At 39.9% G+C, this 19,354-nt stretch overlaps 1 protein-coding gene across 1 annotated transcript in view; it reads left to right on the forward strand.

Annotated features, from left to right (window-relative positions):
- The window catches only part of LOC122798639 (extracellular calcium-sensing receptor-like), a 661,997-nt gene that overhangs the window by 593,253 nt on the left and 49,390 nt on the right, over positions 1-19,354 (forward strand). The window contains exon 3 of the mRNA XM_044067724.1: positions 7,544-7,667. Coding sequence (XP_043923659.1) covers positions 7,544-7,667 — 124 coding nt within the window. The remainder of the gene's footprint in view (positions 1-7,543; positions 7,668-19,354) is intronic.

A 19,354-nucleotide genomic window follows, 5' to 3' on the forward strand; every position in this document is an offset into this window, starting at 1 on the left:
TTAAAAGCATCCGTTTCTCATTTGGTTAAGTTATAATGTCTGTTCTTGTTATGCTGACTCAAAGCATTCCTGATTTTGAAATTACAAATTCTTTCAAACTGCACATTACCATTCATAGGGGGTTGAAACAACTTGCACAAAAAGAACCCATTCCACTGAAATCATTGGTATTGTTTGAAAAGCATAAAGTTGGGTTTAATTTCTGAGTAAACAATCTCAAATCTATCAAAGTACTTACTAAATTTGCCCTACTGGCAGGCACAAATGAAAGTCCTTTAGAAAGAATGTCAGCATGTACAGTAGAAACACTTTTGCTGGAGAAATTAAATAAAATAAACTCCTTGTGCTTGTTAAAAATTATTTTGACAGTCTTGTCCCAAATTTCTCTGTAATCTAAATCATCCGAAATTAATTCCTCTGAGAATTCCATCTCGGAAACCTCGTCTTTGGCTTTGCCCCTAATTAGTTGAATCTTTTGTCATTGTTGTTGTTCTGTCTGCCCTGGGTCAAGTACTGGTTCCTGTTTTTCATCCTTTCTGATCTCTTTAATTTCAAAGGGGCCTTCTCCGAGCTGACGTAATTCGGTCTCTCACCTCCAATGGCACTGAACCTGTTTTTATTAGGCCATCACAATAATTGACTTGCCTACTATCCAAAGAAGGTTTAGGATAAGCATTGCCTTTGATGCAACTACCCCAGTCTCTTTGGAACTAAAGTAGTTTCTGATTTAATATGGAACTACACATTTTATTAACAGAAACAAAAATATTCTGATAATCTCAAAATGGTCAAACAAAATATCGTTAGTAATAGAGCAATTGAGTGCATTAATTCCTTTAAGTAAGCAGTCTATTTCTAAATCATTATATTTTAACATAACCCTCATCAAGTCCAAACCTGCCTTGTCAAAAACCTGCAGCAATTCCTTATGATATTCCGAACTAGGGTGGACAATATTTGGGAATTTCCATAGTCGCATCCCCTTAGGGACCTGGTTGTTTTGTAGATTTTTGAGCAAGTATGCATTCTCTAACTGCAGTTTTTCGAACAGATTTATCTGCTCTCTGAGAGTACCACTAGAAATTCCAGTGTTCCTAACTTGCTCAGCTTGGTGTTGTAGCTCAAAATGATTTGCTTTCCACAAAGTAAAGTTTATCCACTGGTTTTCAATTTCATTCCTTGTAGTTGGTGTAGGTTGAGTTAGAGGTAGCCCTAAGCTATTGCTACTGAAGGGAACTCCCACTGGTTGAGACTGCTGGGTATTACCTGCCGAGATACTGAAATGCTAAATTGTTGCACAAGCAGTGTCTGGTCTCCAAGAGTTCTAAGAGGTTCCTGACTGTGGATTTATGTGCCATTAATCAAGCACCCAAGGACAAAGACATACTCAAAATCAAATTAGTCCAACCAGGAAAAGCACAAGCAAATTACCAGAATACTCCACAAAAACATTTATTTAGACATCACTTAAGTTACTCTTGCTCAGAACTTCATCAGAACTACTATAACACATAAACCCCCATTAAAATACAAGTATAAAATCACCATATGACCCAGCAAGTCCAATGATAAATAAACCAACTGAAACCAATTCAATAAATTTAAGAGAATCCATTACAGGCTATCATCACTTGTCAATTACTCAAATGTTTTAACTTTAAAATAGAAGAAATAGAAACAGAATCATTCAATTCGGGGTAACATGGCCAATGTCAGTTACCACTTTAATTAACTCTTAAATAAATGTTTATCCATTATATTACCCCAGAGATCTTTTACAATCTGATCTAAATGACAAAATTAAATATATGCTCTTTATTATTTTCTGTGTGTCTATAAAGAGCATTACGTTTACAATTCTTAATGTCTGCCATGTGGTCACATATGCTGTATCTTAGTTTCCTGCTAGTCATTCCAACATAAAAAGCAGGACATGACTTACAACATGCCAAGTAAACTACCTGACTTGAGTAACAAGAAAAGTGACCATTAACCTTAAAACTATTAACATTTTTAATATAGTTACATTGACAACAGTGGCCCTGTTTAAACATTGCAAAGTTTTTAGATGAAAATTTTCTCTTCTGTGTAACCTGTTCCAATACATTTTTGAACAGTTATTTATTTATTTTACTTTACATTTGTTGACTGGGACAGTCTGACTGGATACATGTCCATTTTCAGCGGAGGCCCAGGGAGAAAAGCTCCACAGGTGGTTTCATATACAATCATTACAATGTACATATAGAGCATGAGTCTTCATAACATTCATTATACATATAGAACACATTTTACAGTCTAGTTGAATTTTTACAAATATAACACATTTTATAGTCCAGTTAGATTAATACAGTTTAACCGTCTTCTAAACTAGCTTAACAAAGATAACTGAGTACCACTTACAAACACAGAACTAGTAAACCAGTATGCATGAAGATTTAGTCAGGCTTGGAGCAGGGACATATCCATTGAGACTTGAAGTGCTCCTTGAGAACTTTCTTAAATTGAGATAGGGTGGCATGTAGGGTAATGTTAGCAGGAAGGGAATTCCAAGTTTTGTCAGCAGAGTTGGCGAACATGGAATCACCAGCTGAGTTGTTGGATTTAATGGTTTGCACAGATAGTCTATTGGATGACCGGAGTGATCTGGAGTTGAAGTGGGGATAAATGATTTCTTTCAGGGCAGGTGTATTATCTGGTTGGTTAAGTGCTTTGTGAGCCATAATGAGTTGATTATACTGAATCTGCCTGGGAAGCTCAAGCCATCCGAGATAATTTAGATTTTTACAATGATGTGTTCTATATGGTAGACCAGTTGCAAATCTTGCCATGTTGTTATAGCAGCCTGAGAGTTTGTTAAGGTCAGTTTTATTTAGGCTGGCCAGTAAAGGGGAAGCATAGTAGAGTGTAGAGAGTAGGTGGGAGTGGGCAATGGAAGTCCTAGCATTTGTGGTAAGGAATGGTTTTATTCTATATAATGAGCCCAGTTTTCTGTTAATGTTTTGATTGTTTTGTCGACGTGCACATTAAACTTAAGATTATTGTCTATAATTGACTCCTAGCAGTTTTGTATGGGCATCTGGAGTAATTATGGTACCGTTATTGGCCTTAATGGAGAGAGATAATGCCGGGGATCTATGCATGGGGGTGAAAAGTATGAGTTTTGTTTTATTAGGATTTAGTGTAAGACAGCGAGCGGCAAGCCAGTTCTCTACTAGGTTGAAAGTACTCTGAGTTATTGATAGCAACTCTGTTTGTGAGGTGCCAGTGCAGATCAGTGTTGAGTTGTCTGTGTATTGAATGCAGATGGCATCAGGGATGACTTTGTGGAGGTCATTGATAAAAATGGAAAACAGAAGTGGTCCCAAGATGGACCACTGTGGGACACCTAGAGTGTTGGGTAGAAGGTTTGAGAGTTTGTTCTGCCATAAAATGGATTGTAGTCTATTGTTCAGGTCGGATTCAAACCATCGAAGAGAGTGATTGCCTAGGGACCTTGTTGCCAGGGTGTCTATGAGAAGATGGTGATTGACCATGTCAAAAGCCTTGGACAGGTCTAAGAAGAGGGCTGAAGATAACTTGTTGTTATTCCTGTTATAGTTTATAGCATTAGAGAAGGTGAGGAGAGCTGTGGTGGTACTATGATTTGGTCTGAAGCCATGCTGGGAGTTAGCCAGCAGGATGTTTTGGGTTAGAAAGTACATGAGCTGTTTATCGATGCATTTTTTCATTATTTTTACCAGACGTGATAAGATGGCTATGGGTCTATAATTGGATAACTCAGTAGAGTTATCACCTTTATGAAGAGGTATGACATGAGATATTTTCCAGATAGAGGGGACTGAGGCTTCTGATATGGACCAATTAATAGAATGGAAATGGGGCACACTATAGTATGTGCAGCTTTTTGCAAATATTCTGCTTGGAGAAGGTCTGCAGCTAGGGTAGTAGGTTTTAATTTTTTGAGTAGTGAATGAATGAAAGATGTAGAGACTGGCTGGAAGCTGAAGGAGGTCTGGGAGCTGGAAGTGCTATCCAGTAGGTTAGAGGAGTTAAGGGGTATTTGGCTAGCAAGGGCTTGGATGGTTTCAGTGAAGAAATTATTAAAGGTGTTAGCAACATCTGCCGGTAGTTTATCAGCAGAGGCTGAGGGAGGTGGAGTGGTGATTTGACCTGGGTGCAGTAATTTATTTATCCCTGCCCAGAATTTTTGGGGGTTATTTTGGTTTCCTTGTTGGAGATGTAGGTAGTAGTTTTTTATCTAATAGAATAGCTCATTTTGTCTCATTTCTTAGTTATCTAAATTTGGTTTGGTTTTATAGGGTTTTTTGTAGCATGCCATGTTGCCCATGCCTTATTTCTGAGTATGATTTTTGTTTAGAGAGCCACGGGGCAGCTTTTGTTTTTACCCTCATGGAATGAGCGGGAGCATGAGCATCAATGATGGTGAGAAATTTATTGTTAACCTGGGAGACAGCTTCATCAAGGGGCAGGTGCTTTAGGGCAGCCCAGTTGTATGCCTTAATTTCATCCTGAAACTTACTAGGATTGAAGCTTTTACTATTTCTTATTGTTCTGTAGATGGGCTACTGAGAGTAATTGAATTTGTGCTTGCAGATAAAGGTAAGAAAGTGGTCACTGAGGTCATCAGGGATGACCCCCACAGAATACATTTGGGGATGGCTATTGATTAATATCCAATCCAGTATACTACTTTTTTGGTTACGTTTTCCTATCCTGGTAGGGGTGGATAAAACATGTGTGAATCCATACAGGTTTACATGGGTGGTAGGCGATTGAGAGGAACAAGTGTTCCAATCGATGTTAAGGTCTCCTAGTACTATGGTTTCTTGTGGATAGTTACTAGCTAACAATTGAAGGATGTCTTCTAGGGAGTTGGTATTATTCCATGGTAGAATGTACACAGAGACTATATGTATGCTTTTGTTTTTGTTAATTTGGATCTTGGCAGCAATTACTTCTGCCTTTCTGACCTGGGGTGGTTGACCAAGGTCTCAGGTAATATTTAGTGTAGATTTGAAGAGTACAGCTACCACCCCTCCCTTCCTGGAAGAGCGATCAAGTCTGAGTATATTATACCCAGGTGGTAGGATTTCATTATCTGAGGTTGTTGGTTTCATCCCGGTTTCAGTTAGGCATAGAATATCAGGGGAAAAGACTTGTAGGAGGGCATGCAGATTGTGTACTTTGTTATTTATGCTTCGTATATTTAGTTGGAAGATCAGGAGGAAGTTGGGGGCCTTAGTAATAGATAGTGATTCATCTGGGTTAGTAGTAATGGATGCTGCTTTATCTAGGGTGGCAGGGCTGGGGTTTGGATGAACATCTCCATCCATTGCCAGGTTCTTTTGTATAATTACTGTAGCTTTCAGAATTTTGTTTATCAGTTTTTATAGTATTTAGATTTTGAGCTGATGTAGCTGGATCTAATTGGGTGATAGTGTTTTGTGGTTAAGGAGTTGGAAATAGTTGTAACTAGTAGGTGGCCAGTATTATTTGATATATCTGTGCTAGTTTGAGAGTTTGGGTGGTGAAATCCTAGGTAAGACTGATTTTCATAAATTGTGAGGAAATATAGAAATAGCATGAGGGATAGCAGAGAGAGAAATGACATTAATTTGTATGGTAACATGGTTGGAGGCTATATTGGTAATATAGTCCTAGGACCCTCAGGATCTTGAGGTTGGATATTTACTACTGGGGGGGGGGGCTGGAGTAGTGTACACAGTACAGTACTGACTGATCTGGTTAGAAATAAGGAGGGGCGGTATTGGGATGAGTTAGGCTGGGTAGAGGATTATTGATTGGTTCAGCTGGAGGGGTAGTTGTATAGTGGCTATAAAGCTAGAGACACTGGGGGCAGGTGGTAATTGGGGGCAGGAAGGGGTGCAGAGCAAGCCCGAGCGCAGTGAGGGTGAGCGGAGCAGGGCTAAACCACACACAAAAAACTTGCAAGTAAGTATGCTTGTGCTTAGGTTTTACAGTATAAGCTACGAATCTATAAATGATATGCAGCTTATCACCTAACCTCTTCATCAGTATATGCATTGGACTTGAAAATATTCCAATTCTTAAGTAGACATTCCACAAAGAGGTGAGAGATTTACATCATTCATCATTTGCATCTCATTACAACCTCATTTACTTAAGCTTATTTATGGCCATCAAGGATTAGTGTAAGTTGCTTCTATGAATTGTGCCTTTGTTGCAGAAACATGCATACAGGCCAGAAAAACTCTACACATTCAAGTGATGACTATGAATATCACCCTTCGTTAAAAGCCGCCATAATTCTTGGATTTGCACAGAACTCCACCATTCACAGCTGATGTTGTGCAGTTTGCAGGAGATTTTTTCTGCTCGTTATTATTCATGTGATCACATTTGTTTTAAAAAAATAATAAATAAAATATTTAAAAATAAAGGTAGTGAGATATGCTTCTGACATCATACAATATAAGGAATAACTATTTAAAATGGACCATAAGTGCTGCTCTTTAATCACAACTGCTGTACTACGATTCCAGTTCAGCTCAAAATTCAGTGCATATAAATACTCAAACCACTTAAATCAGATATAAACTCCTTGTACCTAGCATTAATTGTTCTTGAATCAGCAATTTATGGCTGAAAATTTTAGATGTGATTTTTTTTTTTGGAACTATGAGTTAAGTTGCATGTGGAGCATCATAGGATCATAGGTTAGTACTAGGCTAATTGCTCTTGTGGGTCATTTTAAGCATAGCCAATTACCCTATGTGAGAATCAAGCCCTGCACCTTGTGTGGTAAGGTAAACATCTTAACCATTGTGGCAACCTTTTATGATTGCATTGAATGACTCATGACCGATAATGAATTTTACTGACATCATTTTCGTTATGATTTTCAAAGTAGTTATCTTTCTTTGAGTTTGGGATTAAATAGTTACGTGCAGAATAAGAGACTAGGTTGCCATGTAGTGTGTTGTTCATTACTTCTTTATTTAATCTTTACTATGGCTAAACTGTAGCCTGTTTACTTATTTATTTGTTAACAAGTTACATAATGCTGTCTTTCAAAGTCTGCTTTCTGTTTTGACTCAGATCACAAAAGCTCAGAAAAGTGCAATATGTATAGGGGTAGCTTAGGGTAGCCAGTTAGCCAACATGTTTTAGACAGAGGCAAGGAAACATAATACCCATAAAACATCATGCAGACATGCAGAATGCATGCAAACTCCTTAAAAAAATAGTAAGATGATATCAGGACTGAACCATCGAGTTTGAAAGTAATAAAAAATTAACCACTGTGATACATCTGATGAAAAGGCAGGTGATTTGCTCATTGGGAAGTGCAAAGAGTTGTTTTAAATATAATTATATGTAATGTATGCTTTTTATTAACATAATAAATTTTGCTTTTTTTTTTTGTAAAGTAACATTCCTCCATGAAAACAGAGTTGTTCCAAGAATAATTCAAGAATTGAAATGAATATGTGTTATGCTGTGTTTACAAATGTTATATTGTTCTTCACATATATAGCCTCCCAGGTCTGTCTGCAGTGATAGCTGTGTCCCAGGTTTCAGAAAGGCTTTTCGAAGTGGGCAACCTGCTTGCTGCTATGACTGCATCCCATGTGCAGAGGGTAAAATTGCTAACGAAAGTGGTAAGTGACCTAACAGCCATAAATTATTTCTTTCACCCTTTAAGATTAAAATGACAAAAAATAAGTAATATTTTTTGTTTGTAATATATACTGTATTAAAATTACTTACAGTAAATATTTCACTCTGTTGTTCTTAGTAATAAATAGTAGAAAGAAAAACAAACAAAAGAAAAAAACTTGAATAATGGGATCCAACAAAAAGTCCATCTGGAGGATTCAGTACAGCCAACATGGTGTTTTTTTTTTACTGCGGTGTAATGCATACATGGCTGTGGGAAATTTTAAATTCAGTAAGCACCATGTAGAGGGGTGAACTCCCTCAGAAACAGTTAAACACTGTGACATGCCAATCAGTTGCATAGCATGCTGATCAACCCAGGAAACATGCTGGAGCAATTCAACAAGTTAGAAGCCAACCATGTAGACTCTGTGCTGGTGTTCCATCTGTATTCCAAAACTTTTGGAATACAGCCATAGAAAGGCATTTACATGGATAGACTAAAATATAAAATATAAGAAATGTGTACAGAACTGACACTAATATACGACTGTAGGCTGGATGCAACAAAAGAAGAATAAGTAAAGCAACATAAATATTTTATTTGTGCCAGAACACAATTGCAGCTTTGCTCCCCCACCCCCAAATAAACAATACACATTGTAAGTAATGCAGAACATACCTTTCAACCTCTTAGGGCAAGACATCTGGACAATGCCATAAATAATGTGGGGAAAAAGGCCCAAAAATAGGGACACTTTTTAAATATTGCTCTTACATTGATCTTACAAACTTAAAAAGTTGATATAATAACAGGTTTTACATTAGCATGAATTTTCTGAAGGGTATGAAATCTGAAACTCAAATGTCTGTCATTATTTTCTGACATCAATCTTTAATGACTTGGCAATGTTTTGCCAGAAAATCACAGTTTTATGAAAACTGGACCAAAATTATGAAACAAAAATCTGGACATTCTGCGAAAATCTGTACAGTTGAGAGGTATGATGCAGACAGCTAAAGGTGTAAGTGTGTGTTAATCAAAATAAATATAAAAAAACATTAAACAGACTATTCATAGCAACATGTCAGCGTATGCAAAATGTAGCCGATGAAATACAGACATATCGATCTAAAAAGCAGTACTCATCTGTGCAGATATAGCCCAAAGTAATATCTTCCCTTTTGTTTTCAACATTCAGCTTCCCTTCAGTTTTCCTAGCTACACGGTTGCTGATGGTCTAGTGTCAGGGCTGTCAGCATGGTGAATATGCAAATGAGGACTGAACTCAATAGAATTGCTGAATCCCAAAAAATTGGATCTGTGTAGGGATGTAAACATAGGCACTCCTTCAGTGGCATGGCAATTGTGGATGTTTACATCAGGTGGGCGTGACAGGTTAGACTTAAGAAGTGTTACATGTATTTCTGTCAAGATTAGAAATGTAAGTAGGCAGTGCACAATTCACTGGTTCTGTTTCACTGACATCCAGCCTCCTCTTCCTTTGTTGTCAAATTGTGTTTTTTCTCTATCAGGTTTTTAGTATTATTTAGTATAAAAGAAAGGACAAGAAAAGGAAAAAAAAAGAAAAAAGGGAGAAATAGTTGAAATGAAGAAAAGCAATCTATGACATACACAGTAGAAAATGTTAGTACATGTGATATATGTCTACATAGGTTTGGATTTCAACTCTCACTCCATTGTACCTTCAGAAAACAGGATTTGTCCCTTATCCCTCTTTGCCACACAAACAGCTTTACAACTAAGAACTGAAATCATTCATCACACAAACAACTGCAACAGAATGTACACTATCAGACCATAAACTATTATTTTTACATTTTTTATATTTGGATGTAGTGTGCTTAGTGATCACACAACCTGTTATGATTATTACTTGCAAATATACAGACAGCTCTATCTTACCTTTCTGTGTTTTCTGGTCATTCATCAGTTATTTGTCCAGTACTCTGAGACATGCAGTCTGTAAGCCATGCTATATCATTGGCCTTAAAATGTGTTGGGATATCAAAAGGCAATAATATGATATGCATTTACCAGCAACTGAAACACAGGTTGGATGGCACAAACAAGCATAGACTGTGCTTTTGGGGGGCAGCAAAGGTAAGTTACTGTTGTGGCACATACAAGAGTACAACTGTTCTGTTGAGGGGGAAACAAAGCTGAGTTACTGTTATGGCACACACAAACATAAACTGTTCTTTTCAAGCAAGCAAATTGAGTTACTGTTATGGCATAAACAAGAATGAACTGTTCTTTTGGGGGAGCAAAGGTGAGTTACTGTTATGGCACATACAAGCATAAACTGTTATTTTGGGGTGAGCAAAGGTGAGTTACTGTCATGACACATACAAGAATGGGCTGTTCTTTTCGGGTGGCAAAGGCGAGTTACTGTTATGGCACAAATAAGGATATGTTGCTCTTGTTAATCCCTTTGTTTTGCATCCTGCCTGCTATTTGATCTTGTGAGGTTGTGACATGAGAAACTGTAATGTGTATCATTACTTTATAACTTTTCTCATTAATGATTTTCCAGTACAAACATATGGAGCTAAACTGAGGGCATGCAGTGATCATCAGTACTTTTGAGTGGTATGACAGTGTGAATCTTTGATGCCTGAGGTCTGCTACTTACTAATGGAAACATATAAGTCAAATAGGTATCTGCTGTCACATGTTACAGTAATGTTTGTACAAATCTATCACCATTTACTTCCCTACTGTAACAAGTGAAGAAATACAAGGATATGCCATAATATAATTAAACAAAACACTCCAGGTTCCGGACTTACCTTGTAAATGCAGCAATTGTCATGGTATTAGTCTAGGGCTGACTCTAATGTAAGCAGTACACAGTCAATAAATGAGTGGGTAAAAGTTGTGGGAGTTGCCTGGCATCAATGTTACTGTGTGTATGTGTGTAGGACGAAGGTTTTAGGGCTCTAGGTTGTTAGTGAGTGTGTTATGTGTTGCCTTTTAGCCAATGAAAGGGAATACTGAGCATGCCTACATCTGCCTACACCCACAGCAGCTGCTGGTTCCTCCCCTGACTCCTCACCTGCCTTTGGCTGTGATGACATTGGCATTGGTAGTGTTATGTCTTCCCCTTCTCCTTGCTGATCCTGCTGCAGTTGTTTCCTCAAGATTATGTTGTGTAGCATTGCACATACTGTGATGATTTTTGTTCATGTCCATGGATTGTACTGCAGGGCTCCCCTGATGTATCTAGGCACCAGAACCATGACTTGAGTAGCCCAAACACATGCTTTATGACATTTCTGGTTTGAGCTTGTGCTTTATTATGGGTGTGTGTGCATTTCTGATGGGTGTCATCAGCCATGGTTCCAGTGCATAGCCTGCATCTCCTAGTAGATGAGCCTGTAGGATATCCCCCCTAGCAAACATCTGGTACAGTTGGGAGGTGTGCTAGGTATGTTAGTCATGGTAACTGCCAGGGATGCCAACATACACATTCAAGATGATTCCCTTATTATTACACATGACTTGTCTGTTGATAGAGTGATAGCCCTTTCTGTTAATGTACCTATTCCCCAGGTAGTTCCTTCATTTCTACATGCATGCAATCTATAGCACCCAATACTGCAGGGTAGTGTGCTACCTGGTAGATCTGTTGCATATTTCTGGCCCTCTCCTCAGACCTATGGGGAAAATATGTGCATTCACTGCCATTTTGGAGCATAGCATCCAGGAATTGGTGGAGGATCCTGGATGCTGATGCCTGCAACACCTACAGAATGTCCCCGTTGGGCTCTGAAAGGTACCTGTAGCTAATATTCTAAGGGCTATATACATACCTTAGTTTCCACTGGGATGGGTTCCCCTCGGTTGGCTCTGGCACTGACTTGATGGTGGCAGAGGTCACAGTGTTCCTGTAGTGTGTCCCTGTCCACCCTGTAATGCTCTACAATTTTCAAATTATGTAGATTGTGATAAGATAAATGTAGCCTGAAAACTCTTCTTCTTATTGGCTTAGGCCTATTGGCTGCAGAAGCAGCATTGTCTTTAGCATCAAGCACAGCCCCTCACATTCTATTTGTGTAGAGTTTCCATGTTTTTACTCCAAAGGTTTTGACATCTGCAAGAAAAAACATCATGGAGTCTACATGGATGCTGTATAGTTTGGTGAATAGCTCCACCATGTTTGGATTGTTGATTAGCATGCCATTCAGCTGCTAATGCTCTAATTCATATCCATGAAACACAGACAAAGACAGATACAAGCCATTAATAATCTACACCATTATAAAAAGGCAAACATGCAGCTAGCCAAACTGATGGTGAGGAGAATCATATATACTTGGAAGACTGCAAAAATGCTTTTTCTTCAGGATATATCTGTATAGAGGAGTACTGAATTTCAGCAGGTATGCTCCCATTTTATCACCTACATACTGCATATGCTGGAGTGTATGTAAGAATAGTGTGAAGGATAGGTTTTACACTTGTATCTGTATGCATTACTTAGAAGTATACTGATGGCATGGGCCTGTTTGTCAAGCCATTTCAGAGGTGCACATGAATGACAATAAATGAAAATGGAATGCTGTGTGATAAATATGTACAAATGTGTCAGGAACAGGTCTTTTGATAGCACTTTTGGCATTTCAAAGAGATTCTGTTAACAAAATGGGTCATTTGGCTGTTCTTTTGTAGGGGGGAGCAAGGATGAGTTACTGTTATGGCACAAACAAGAATGGACTGTTCTTTTGAGGGAAAGGACAAGGGTGACAATGTTATGTTGCAAACAAGGATATGTTGCTCTTGCTACTCTCCTTGTTTTGCATCCTGCCTGTTGTTAGTATTTCACATCTGTAGACTGTTGTATGTTTCACCAGTGAGTAATACTGACTGGATACCTTTTCTGTTTGATCTGGAAAGAGTTATTTTGTAGTTATGTGATTCTTATGTATATTATACTGCTGTTGTCTGTTAGGACACCTACAAGTATGTCACTCAGGCATATCAATCCATGGAGACCCACCTTCACTGATGCTCAAAACCAAGTCATAGTTGATGGGTTTTGGCAACATGACACTTTTCTCCTGGAAATGGGATGGGGAGATATGGCCCATAGGATGCGAATATGGCAGTAGATTTTTCATGATGTCAGGGCCATGGGTGATTACTGTAGAAAATATGAACAGATGCACCACAAGGCCACTGACATGATAACATCTGCAAAGAGATGAGCAGCTGCAGTGGGCCCTGACCAAATGGTTATGGGGTGGGCCTGCTAGGGGACTACCACTAACCCCCAATGAAGAGTTCCTGGTCAATCTGAGATATCCAGACAGTTCCCAGGCGAGTGCAGTACAGCATGCCATGGATGTGGGTGCAACACCTTCTGAGACAACAGGCACATCCCAGGAGGAGCTTCCAGCTAAGTTTTAATATCCCAACAATTGAATACTATTGCATAGTAAAACAATTAAAATAATTAAGTTAATTCTGTATCAGATGTCCTTTTGGGAGGGGGTGACAATTGCTACAGTTATAAGCTTAGTTTGGAGTTGTCAGGCACATTCATGCTCAAAGTACCATTAATGCACATATACAGGGGTAAATGTATTACCCCCTGTGTTAATGTTAATTTAGATGATGTTGCCCTTACGTCTTGCTTAACTTCTTCCAGGACCATTTGGGGTACAGCACAGTACATCTTCTGCAAATGGCAAGCCAAATATTTTTATGTCAGTACTGTGGAGCAAGTTAAAGAAATATTGAAATTTGTGATATTGATCTCAGGCCTGCTGTGTGTATTGCTGTACTGTCTATAATAGTGGCAGCACTGTTAGTTTGTTGGCATATATTGCACTATAGTACTGCAGGTATTAATGTATGCATGTGCTTCTTGCTTTTTATCACAGGTGATCATGAGAGTAGGAGTGTGGGCCTTGTGCCACCTGATGTTAGTGCATCCACAGACTCTAATGATGATGGTGGCAAACTGAGGCACAGGCAGGGGGTGCAGAGGTTGAATCTGACACAGAGGTTGACATACAGCCATTCTCCACATTTCCATTGGACACATCCAGTAGGCCTACACCTACCCAGTACACTGAGTCCACAGATATTGGACAGGTGGAGAGCAAGGACATGGCTACTGAGGCTTCAGTGTCTGTTGAGTCTATCCTTAGCCAAAGTGTGGGTGAGGTGCCACACAGGAGGATTGATAGGGGTGCTCAGAGGGGGCCTGCTGTCTCTCCTCAACCTGGTGCAGGTGTCAATTCCCATGCCACTCAACATATGTATATGGCCATTATAGAGGCACAGGCACATTCCTGTAGGTGCTCTAGACAAGTGCTCAGGGTTGTGAATGTGGCACAGTCTGACATGTGTGGCTGACTCTACCATGTTGCTGATTGACTGGATTGGATAAATGACACATTGGATCAAGGGGTGTCTGTGATGGACCGAGCGGTGTCTGTCATGGAACGAGCAGTGTCTGTGATGGAATGTCTTCTGGGAGGAGAATGGCACCCTCATAGGTGTAGGTCAGCTACGTCATCTGCTGTCAAGCCAATGTGGCCGTGACTGATTACACTCCCATAGTGGCAGTAGTTCCACTGCTCTGTCAGTGAGTTTGCTGTCCACACCCAGATGTGGCAGGCCATGGGGTTGTGGTCCTGGAGCTCATCCAGCCTATATCAATCACCTTTAGGTGTGCAACATTCCTGGAACAACCAGTTGTCATGATTGGGGGATGACAAAAGTGAACTGCCACCTCCACCATACATGGCTCACAACTGTCTAACAGACCAAGATGCAAAGCTAGCAAAGAGCTTGGTTGTGTTCACACAGACACTCACACACCAATTTCATCTGAAAGACTCATACAGACATTCACACACAGCAATTACTCAGTTTGTCTCATTGGCCATTTGTTGTTTTATCCCAGTGTCTGCCTTCTTCTCCTTCCTACTGACACACACTCACAGAACTTCTGTGTCAGCCTAGACTTCCTGTCCACCCCTCACACACACACAATGCCTTGTGCAAATGATGATAACTATGCCATATCCCTGTTTTCTATCTTTTGGATTCAGGGATACAAAGGTTGTATCTTATGCTCAGGGTGCATAGCTAACTTAGTGCTTAGTATATCTGCATCTGTGTTATTGAATTGGTCATTGTACCTTTGACTTATATTGGCCTTGGAAAGCTGGACAGTTGATAGCATCAACATTTTACAATGTTATAATGAATGCCCTTGTAAGGGTATTGAGGTCAGAAAGTGCAATGTACATCATTACTTCCTCATTACTCTCTTTAATGATCTTCTAGGACAAAAGTATGCTGCACATCCTAAGTCACACCATCATATTCAGATCTTAGGATCACATGACAGCACTGTAGTCAAACCTCATCAGAACAGTAATACAGTATAATGCTGTCTTTTGCATGTACCTCTACAGACACATGCAGCAGCTGGAGATACCACATGGCTTTCTCAGGAAGATAACATAGGGCTCACAAACCATGCTGTGATGTATGTGGATAGATTAAAAGCCATGTCACTGTCATCTATCTAACATAAGATGAGGTGATGTCTGCCTGGCCTCCAGGACAGTGTCTGAACATGCCCTGGTGGGATAACTGCATATCCAAACATCTAATAAAGCTGATGACATCAGTAGTGTCCACTGAGAAAATGTTAATAACAGTATCCTACATGCTGTGGTAAAAGGCTATCTGTAATGTTAAGCAAGAGCACACACTCACTTGACTGCAATGCGAATAGAACACCTACCTATCTAAGTACACAAACTACAGAACACAGTACATAATGCAAGTGCCGCAGCACAAGTCTGACTTTTGCAGGATTGCAGCTGAACTTATAGTACATGACATCAGCAGCCCATATGTGAGACAAGATGTTGGCAAGCCTGCATAGGTTCATAACTTCATAGGTTCATATGAAGTTACTAGCATAATGGCCATAGGTACATAGGTTCATATGCGGTTACTAGGCTAATAGCTCTATGAACTTGTCAAGCCTACCCAAGTTGGACTATTGTTCCCATATAGACCAAGATATGTAATCCATATTTGCAAATCCAAAATCAACACTTGTTGACCTTGTCTAAGAGTGACATAGATGAAACCCCTGGGGTAAATCTTCAATTTTCCATCCAATTGTCCCAGTTACACTTAATAGGATCACTGAGGAGCTCAGTTTCACATGAATTGGGAGTCTGCTCCATAGGAGTGGCAATCTCCAGAGACATATCTGTCTCTCCAGCATGTCCTGTTGATGTCATAGGCTAGGTTATGGTCCTTAGAGGGAGTGATTCTTGTTCCATGTGATTTGTGGAGGTACAGCATTTTCATTAAGACAGGGTCTGAGACTGCTCTGTAGGCCAGTCACAAGTCACCTCTCAGCAACCTGTATGATACAGAGTGCAGTGACAGCACTTTCAGTCCGTCCCTGTAGGTAATGTGTTGGAAGTCCCTAGATTTTCTTAGTGAGAAACCTCTGAGGTCTCTCCAGCTGCTGCAGGTGTCTGTAAAGATACATTCAAAAGGGAGCATTGTACTCTATTATTGGTCTGACAAGTGCAGTGGAGTTATAAAATCCTTAGTCTTGGATGCTATGCCCTTAGTTATGAAGTGTGCAACACAAAAGATCTTCATTACCACTGTGGACACATAATGATCAAAGGTAAGGTTACCATCAACCTGCATCCCCAAATCTCTCACCCTTGGGTTAGAACAAGGGCCAATATTAGTAATTTGCAGGGACTTCTTTGCTGAAAGGGATAATAGTGCATTAATTTGGGTTAACTTTAAGTCTGCATCTTTGGCAACAATCATTTATGTATATAAGCACATGTTATTGTATGTTGACATTGTTTGGGATCCAATGATTGCACCCAGTTTGCAGTCATCAGCAAATATGTTGAGCCACAGGCCATCTTTGTCTGATTTTTCGAAGAAATATATTCCAAACAGTAGGGGACCCAGCACAGACCCTCTTGGGACACCACTGGTAACAGGTCTGCTAATAGAGGTGCAATCCCCACCTATGACTGTATGCATTCTGTTGATGAGCTAGTTGGCTACCCATCTAATGATGTATGAGTTAATCCACAGGTGGGTGAGTTCCACAATGGTGCTTCAGTGGAGGATTGTGTCAAAGCCCTTGGCCAAGTTGAGACAGACAGTATGTACTGATTTACCTTCATCCAGGGCTTTGGTGACACTCTCAAGGAATTCCACTCAATTTAATAGACATTATCTGCCCTTGATGAAGCCAAACTGTGTTAGGTGAAGAGTTTGAAGGTCATCGATGTCCTAGTTGATAAGGTCCAAAGTGATTCTTTCCATGGCTTTACAGTCAAAGTTGGTCAGGCTTATGGGTGTATAGTTCCTTAGGTCAGTTGATGAGCCCCCTCTGTGCAAGGGTATTTCATTTGCTGTGTTCCCCTCTGCCAGGACAAAGCCAGTACTTAGACTGTGGTTTAAAAGAGTACCCAGTTGCTCTGCTAACTCTAGCTTTAGACTGTTTAGTAAGCAGCCTGGGATGTTATCCAGTCCCATAGAGGCTGTGTTTTTGGCATTGACAACTGTGGTTATGACCTGTTGAGGATGGCGGACATGCATGCTGTGGGGTATGATTGATAGAGATGGATGTAAAATTGTTGCCAAACATGTCTAGTAACAGGTTGGCTATGTCCTCAGGTTTACTATGAGTGGCACTATCCACCCTGAATTTGGTGCAAAGCCGGGTTGTCCCTTTTACATTACAGACTTAGCTAAAGAATGTTTTGTGATTATCCTTAGCTATGGATGCTAATTTATTTTGTAATTAGCTTTAGAGGACTTTACAAGAAGTTTAATTTGCTTGTTCAAGCTATGGAGCATGTCATTCTGTTGAGACTTCTTCTTCTCTTTCGGTTGTTCCTGTTAGGGGTCACCACAGCGGATCATCTGTTTCTATTTCTTCCTGTCCTTTGCATATTGCTCTGTCACACCAACCACCTGCATGTCCTCTCTCACCACTTCCATAAACCTTATCTTAGGCCTTCCTCTTTTCATCTTACCTGGCAGCTCCATCCTTAGCATCCTTTTCCCAATATACCCAGCATCCCTCCTCAGCACATGTCCAAACTATTGCAATCTTGCCTCTCTGACTGTCTCCAAACTGTCCAGCCTGAGCTGACCCTCTAATATACTGATTCCTAATCCTCTCCATCCTTCTCACACCCAGTGCAAATCGTAACATCTTTAACTCTGCCACTTCCATCTCTGACTCCTGCCTTTTTGTCAATGCCACCATCTCCAACCCATACAACATAGCTGGTCTCACTACCCTCTTGTAGACCTTCCCTTTCACTCTTACTGGTACCCGTCTGTCACAAATCACTCTTGACACTCTTAACCACCCATTCCACCCTGCCTGTACTCTCTTCTTCACCTATCTTCCACACTCACCATTACTCTGAACTGTTGATCCCAAGTACTTAAACGCATCCACCTTTGCCAACTCTACTCCCTGCATCCTCACCATACCTCTATCCTCCCTGAGATTATTTCCTGTTATTCCTGGACATCAGTTTCTTTTTCCTGTATAATATATTTATGTTACATGTCCACCGGGGTGGCCTGTTTTTGTTGTGAGCAAGTTTTGATCCATTCTGGTATGGCTAAGTCTATAAACTTGTAAATGTGTTTATACAGACCATTTGTATACACCTCCTTATAGGAGTCTTTACTGACAATGGTGGCAGTAGGTTTGAAACTACATATGCCATCACTTAGGAGGCTATAATTTGCTTTGCAGAGATTTTTCCAACTTTTTGGTTACTGAGGGGCTGTCAAGTACAATTGTTACATTGAACATAACTGATTTATGGTCAGACATTACCAGGGAGAGTCTCACACACGGGTTGGTGCATCGATCTCCCATGTCAGTGAGTACTAGGTCAAGGACAGTCAAGCCTCTTGTGGGGGTACAGACTAACTATTCCAGAGCATTTGTGTTTACAAAGTGTGGGAACTTTAGGGTGAGCGTGTTTGAGCTCATATATGTTATCCCAATTGATGGAAGGATAACCAAGGTTATCCATGCTTAAGGTGTTTGGCTGTATTGTGAGTGAGTCAGGTAGGTCCAAAAAGGCAGTGTATGGCTCTCATGGTTCATGTTGTTGGACCTGTAACTAACAATGATATGGAAGTTTTTTTTTCTTACTTGGACTTGGAGTAACTCTAGGGAATCATACTGCTGAACCACTCTTGAGGTGTACTTATGTTTTATGAAGATATATACACCTCATTCTTTCACATTCCTTTTGCTGCCTGAATGTGTGAAAGGCATTATAGCCTTTCATGGCTGGAGTACTTTCTGTGGCCCTAAACCATGTCTCTATGGCTGCACAAACATCTTCCCAAGTAAGAAGTGCCTACACTGAGTGTTAATTCTGATTTAGATTCCTAGTATTAAGCAGTATAACCTTGAGTTTGTCTTTTGAGGAAATTTTCATCAGGAACTTTGTTCTTATGTCATTGCCTAATAAAGTTACTATGGTAGAGGCAAGTACCTTGGTCAGTAACAAAAACACAAGAGGTTACATTTGAAGATCATCCCTGGCAAAGCAACATGGCCTGTTGACCATATCATCCCAGTCTGATAACTACTGGATCCCA

The sequence above is a fragment of the Protopterus annectens genome, chromosome 3.part1 (assembly GCF_019279795.1).
Source record: "Protopterus annectens isolate FY-2018-M chromosome 3.part1, PAN1.0, whole genome shotgun sequence".
Taxonomy (NCBI): Eukaryota; Metazoa; Chordata; order Ceratodontiformes; family Protopteridae; genus Protopterus; species Protopterus annectens.